Raw genomic sequence first — 5972 nt, forward strand, 5'->3', positions numbered from 1 at the left:
TATTATTATTATTATCTAGTTATTCAACTTTTAGAACGGAATAATTTGAAAGATTTGATCTCACGTCTTTTGTTTCACTGGTCGTAGAGATAAGTTTGCACTTTAATTTAAAAGTGCAAATGACTTAGAGCTATGCAGCCAGCGTTTTAAGTTTGTCATAATTAAAAATTAATTTTATTAATTGTGAAAACATCTAAACGGTTTAGTATGAGAACTTAAATTAAAGGAGGCACGGAACGTCTTTTCGCCAAACAATTAGTTACTTATAAGAATTAGTTTCTGGATCTTTCTTGGGCTGGAGCCCTTTAATAGCCGGTCCTAGAATGTGCCAATTCTTAGCTTTCTTGCCCCGTAAGACGGAGGAAGGGCAGGCGGTGTAGAAGGAGGACGACGATGGCGTGTGCAGCGGTGGAGAAAAAGCAATCGGCCGAGGTAGAGGTGGAGGAAGAGATGTGCGCGCCGGTGGCGAAGGTCAGAGGGGGCGGAGGCGAGGGGCTGCGGCAGTACTACGTGCAGCACATCCATGATATCCAGCTCCATCTCAGGCAGAAGACGAACAATCTCCAGCGCCTCGAGGCCCAGAGGAACGATCAAAACTCTCGAGGTTAGGATTCCTAACCCCTCTATGTATGTCTTTGCACCATTTCCACGATGGCCTAATCCTGAGGTGGAACCTACTTTTCGCTACTCGATAGAATTGGCTCCCGATGCAGTTGTACTCTTTTGCTGCTGGAAATTTTAGTTTCTAAAAGATAGATCTGCTGTTTCTTTCTGCTTCAATCTGATGAAGTGCTTGTTGGTTGCAGTCAGAATGCTCCGAGAAGAGTTGCAGCTGCTTCAGGAGCCTGGTTCGTATGTTGGAGAGGTGGTGAAAGTTATGGGGAAATCGAAGGTCCTTGTCAAGGTAAGTCATTTACTTCATTCATTCTATTATCAATTAACAAGATTGGTTGCAAATTGGTTTGCTAGTTTCTTACAAGAAGTAAAGACATCTGTTCCTAACAAATCTTCTTTGTACACTGTACCATTGCCTAGATCTTCTATCTAATTTCCACAATAGAAATTTGCTTTCGGTGTGGACAATTGTTGAGCCATAGTCAACTGCATGGCAAATTTCAAACTGTCTTATTTGTGTCCTTGTCTTTATTATCATTGAAGTCTTTCCTTCACTAGCATTTACAAATTAGGGATCCTGCATGGTGAGGGAGAGAGATTTATATCTTTATATCTCCACGGAAATATGTGTACATGCTATAGAGGATAAAATATCAGGCACAAATTTACTTCATACTCATATATATTCCAACCTTAGATTAATGGAAAGACTGGAGTTGTTATTCTATCCAAGGAAGAATAAAAGACTAGTTAGAAAGTGGAACTACCTTATAGTATCTGGGCTTAGCATCTTATTTGTTGTTACTGTGATTAGCAAATTCCTTGAGTTTTGTGGCATAGCCATTGGGAAATGGCCTTAAGGATTTTCCAATATCTCAATTGTCCAAAAAGGATCTCTTATGATTCCTGCTGTATGTGAATTTATGTGGCTCGAATGTTGTGACTAAATTGGGTAATGGGTTAATGCTCCCATTGAGCCAATGAAGTCATACTGATATAATCAAGTAGTCATGCATATGACCTCCAATTATTGAACATATTTGTAACAATTTGGGATTTTATAATATTGTTGAACCAGCTCGAGGAGTGTTAGACCTAGTTGTAAATAGATTTGAGCTTCTCTATGAACATACCAAACTTAGCAGTGTAAATATAAAGTGACAATGAGATAATGTAAATGCATAGTGATACCTTTAAAGATAGCCCAAATAATTTTCCCCATTAACCTTAACTGGTTAATCACATTTAAATTTATTTGGTTCAACCTGTGTTGAGCTTATAAATTTGGATTGGTTTAAATTGGTTTCTGCATACGAATTTGGTTTATGACAATTTTTACCAACAAATTTTCATTTTATTTCAGTACAGATTGAATGAACACCTATGTATGTACATCAAATCTGTGTTTTTTGTTTATTGTCTGTTTCATATGCTTATGATACCTATGGAAGACTGGAAATAGAGGTTCACAAACATTGGTTGAACTTGTTGAATCTTCTGTATGTTATAATTCCCTGATATCTGGATGAGTTGCAGGGCCCATGAGGATGACATCATTATCAGGTATCATTAAGTAGATAACCCTTGAAGTTAGGTTTTTTTTTTTTGTGTGTGTGTTCTTTACTCCAGTTTGGATACAAGAATTAGATTCAATTATATTATCTGTGTTAGATCTCAAGGATCTACCAGCTCCAGTACCAAAAGATTATTCTTTAATTAACTCTTTCTTAGACTCCTTATACATCTGACTCTGCTGATGAAGAAGATTACTTGTCCGATCCTTTATTTGCTGATACTCTTCAAGAGTTTCAACACTTAAATCTTATGTATCACCATTTCATTCCACAAAATCTCACTGACCTCAGATCTGATCAAAGAACTTTCCATATAACGATCCTACAGAATATATGTTGGCAGGAGAAACATTTACAGAGAAAATTTACTGGCCTACTAAATGTGGCACGGTTCATTTTCCCTTTCACTATACAACTCAGCATCAAAATTTATGCCAAAATTTACACCACTTTTCCTGGTTTGTAAAAAAAAAGTTAGTTTTTTTTTTTTTTTTTACTATTGCATTGAATTTCTCTCCCATAGAGATGAACAAATTTTTGTTTCTTTTATTTTGAACATTTGTCTTGAATCTTCTGTATGTTATAATTCCCTGATATCTGGATGAGTTGCAGGACCCATGAGGCTGACATCATTATCAGGTATCATTAAGTAGATAACCCTTGAAGTTGGTTTTTTTTTTTTTGTGTGTGTGTGTGTGTTCTTGGGCGCTGCCCCCTCAAGCAGAGACTGTACACCACTTTTCCTGGTTTGTAAAAAACAAAGTTGGTTTTTTTTACTATTGCATTGGATTTCTCTCCCATAGAGATGAACAAATTTTTGTTTCTTTTATTTTGAACATTTGTCTTTTTTTTGGTTTGCAACTAGGATAAAATTTATTTAAATATAGATGATGATATAGTATGAGATATAGTCTAATGGTGTGAGAGGATTCATATTGCCAACCTCACTTAGTGGAATAAAGTTTAGTTGTCGTTGTCGTCGTCTTTTATTTTGGTAAACAATATTTCTCTCAATTTGGAAAATCATTAGCTTATATCCCCTGGATTTTAACTTTAAACTTGGATATCTGATATCTTTTGATAACTTAAATGATTCAATTTCATCTTTGAAAAGAAGCAACTGCAACAGTTTAAGCTCTTTTTTGTATGTAGTTGAGGCATGAAACCTAGTGTAAGTAAGTAAGCTAAGTTGTTGGATGAGTTTTTATGCTTATATCTCTGGCATTGACTTGGGTGAGATCTATAGAACTTTAAAAATCTTAAATGATTTTTGAAATATTAGCTTTAATTTATAACTAGTCCATGCTTGATTTTCTTGATGTATTTCTTTGTACATCAGAATTGGCTACTATAGTTCGAGTCAAATAGTTTGGTTGCTAATGCAAACAACATTCTGGTCACCTCAGGTTCATCCAGAAGGAAAATATGTTGTTGATATTGATAAGAGCATTGACATCACTAAGCTAACACCATCAACCAGAGTTGCTCTTCGCAATGACAGTTATGTCCTTCATCTTATCCTACCCAGCAAAGTAGACCCTCTAGTAAATCTGATGAAAGTTGAAAAAGTTCCTGATTCAACTTATGACATGATTGGTGGTCTTGATCAGCAAATCAAAGAGATTAAGGAGGTCAGTGAAGTTCCAGGTGCCCATGGCCTGTTTAGATTTATGATATTGCCTTGGCTTATTGAAGAATCGAGATCCTGTCTTTAATGCCTGCATCTCAATTCAGGTTATTGAGCTTCCAATCAAGCATCCTGAACTGTTTGAAAGCCTTGGAATTGCTCAACCAAAGGTATAATCACCTTATCCTTGCAGTATTAGAACATTTTCCTGATTTCATGATGCTAAATGTTCATTCCTTTTGCAAAAGATCTTCATAAAATTATATATACCATACGGATGATGAACCATTTGCAGGGTGTCTTGCTTTACGGCCCACCTGGCACAGGGAAAACTTTATTGGCAAGGGCCGTTGCTCATCATACTGATTGCACCTTCATTAGGGTTTCTGGTTCTGAGTTGGTCCAGAAATACATTGGAGAAGGCTCTAGAATGGTTCGGGAACTGTTTGTTATGGCTAGGTATGTTATGTTCTTTGGCAATTGTACACCTGTTGAAGATAGGAATTGGCAATTTGTTATTGGCCTAGGAGTTCATATCTACTAATCTGAGAGCCCCCTCCCTTTGTTATTGGAAACATGTAATGTTCATGACAATAGAAATTTATATGGTTTATGATACTCATATTTTTGCTATAGGGAACATGCTCCATCAATTATATTCATGGACGAAATAGACAGTATTGGATCCGCTAGAATGGAGTCGGGCACCGGTAATGGTGACAGTGAAGTACAGCGGACAATGCTTGAGCTGCTTAACCAGCTTGATGGGTTTGAGGCATCAAACAAAATTAAGGTGCATTCATGGTAGCATGTGAATGAGTTTCATTTGACCATATTGTTACAGATTTCCTTGGTTCGTTGTTTTATACCTTTATTAACAATATATTCCCCATTTCATTCAGGTTCTAATGGCCACTAACAGGATCGACATTCTAGACCAAGCACTCCTCAGACCTGGTAGAATTGACAGAAAAATCGAGTTCCCAAATCCCAACGAAGAGGTAGATAAATGATAAACATATTATAACTCTGTATTATCATACATATGTGACTGAATACAATTTTATATAAAATATCAATTGCATTCCAGTCCCGCTTTGATATCTTAAAGATTCATTCGCGGAAGATGAACTTGATGCGCGGCATAGATCTTAAAAAGATTGCGGAAAAGATGAATGGAGCGTCTGGTGCAGAACTGAAGGTAATTATTATTTGTGTTGATGCCCCTTTTTAGTTTGGTTTCATATTGCACCCTTGTTTTATGCTGTGGCTCAACTTATATTGAATTTTTTCAATTATAATTGCAAAATTGCATATTATATCCTCAAGCCATCTGCTTACTCGTTTCTATCTTGAAAATGATTGGTGTTATACACAGATATATTTAAATGTAATTGAACAGAAGGGTTGCTTTGATTATTTTTTCTGCAGGCTGTGTGCACAGAAGCAGGGATGTTTGCACTCAGGGAACGAAGAGTCCATGTTACACAGGAGGATTTTGAGATGGCAGTTGCTAAAGTCATGAAAAAAGACACTGAGAAGAACATGTCCCTCCGAAAATTATGGAAGTAGATGTTTCTTATTCATCGACTTATTTTATGTTTTAACTCAGACTTGGTTGATCGCATCGTCCGCAGAGCAGTGCTTTAAATTCTGCAAAGCCTGCAACTCCATCCTAATATGAATAAACGGTCAAAGGTGCTGAGCTACGTGATGCTTGTGGCTAAATGCATTTCATGGTCAAACCTTTTTTATACTTACATATGAGGATTTAGTCATGGCAGTAATTTTATACTTTCCTGTTCAAGTCTTGATTATATGATTTTTTTTCATTAAACATTATTAAAAAAGCATTTGTTCACAATAGTATGCATTCATTTCCACACGTACAGTTCGTAGTTTTCCTACAGGTGACTAAGGCTTTGTCTGAATTTGTTCACAATACTGAGCATTCATTTCTACACACAGTTCATAGCTTTCCTACAGGTGACTAATGCTTTGTTTGACTATGTTAAAATGATTAATCATTTTAAGGTTCAAAATTGAATAAATTGAAATTTTGTGAATTAACTAAATTGACCTATCTTTTTAATAAATGTCGAATAAATAGAATTGGTTAATTTTATTTAATTGAATTTTTTCTCCTCTCATCAAGA

The 5972-nt window shown here is 36.0% G+C and overlaps 1 protein-coding gene across 1 annotated transcript; it reads left to right on the plus strand.

Annotated features, from left to right (window-relative positions):
- Window positions 1-330: 330 nt before the first annotated feature.
- LOC122042975 (26S proteasome regulatory subunit 8 homolog A-like) lies at window positions 331-5623 on the plus strand. Its single transcript, XM_042603388.1, has 9 exons — window positions 331-604; window positions 807-904; window positions 3596-3820; window positions 3924-3986; window positions 4112-4275; window positions 4453-4609; window positions 4719-4817; window positions 4907-5017; window positions 5248-5623. The coding sequence occupies exons 1-9, from the start codon at window positions 394-396 to the stop codon at window positions 5386-5388; spliced, it is 1269 nt and encodes a 422-aa protein (XP_042459322.1). The 5' UTR covers window positions 331-393; the 3' UTR covers window positions 5389-5623.
- The last annotated feature ends 349 nt before the right edge of the window (window positions 5624-5972 follow it).

The sequence above is a fragment of the Zingiber officinale genome, chromosome 2A (assembly GCF_018446385.1).
Source record: "Zingiber officinale cultivar Zhangliang chromosome 2A, Zo_v1.1, whole genome shotgun sequence".
Lineage (NCBI taxonomy): Eukaryota > Viridiplantae > Streptophyta > Magnoliopsida > Zingiberales > Zingiberaceae > Zingiber > Zingiber officinale.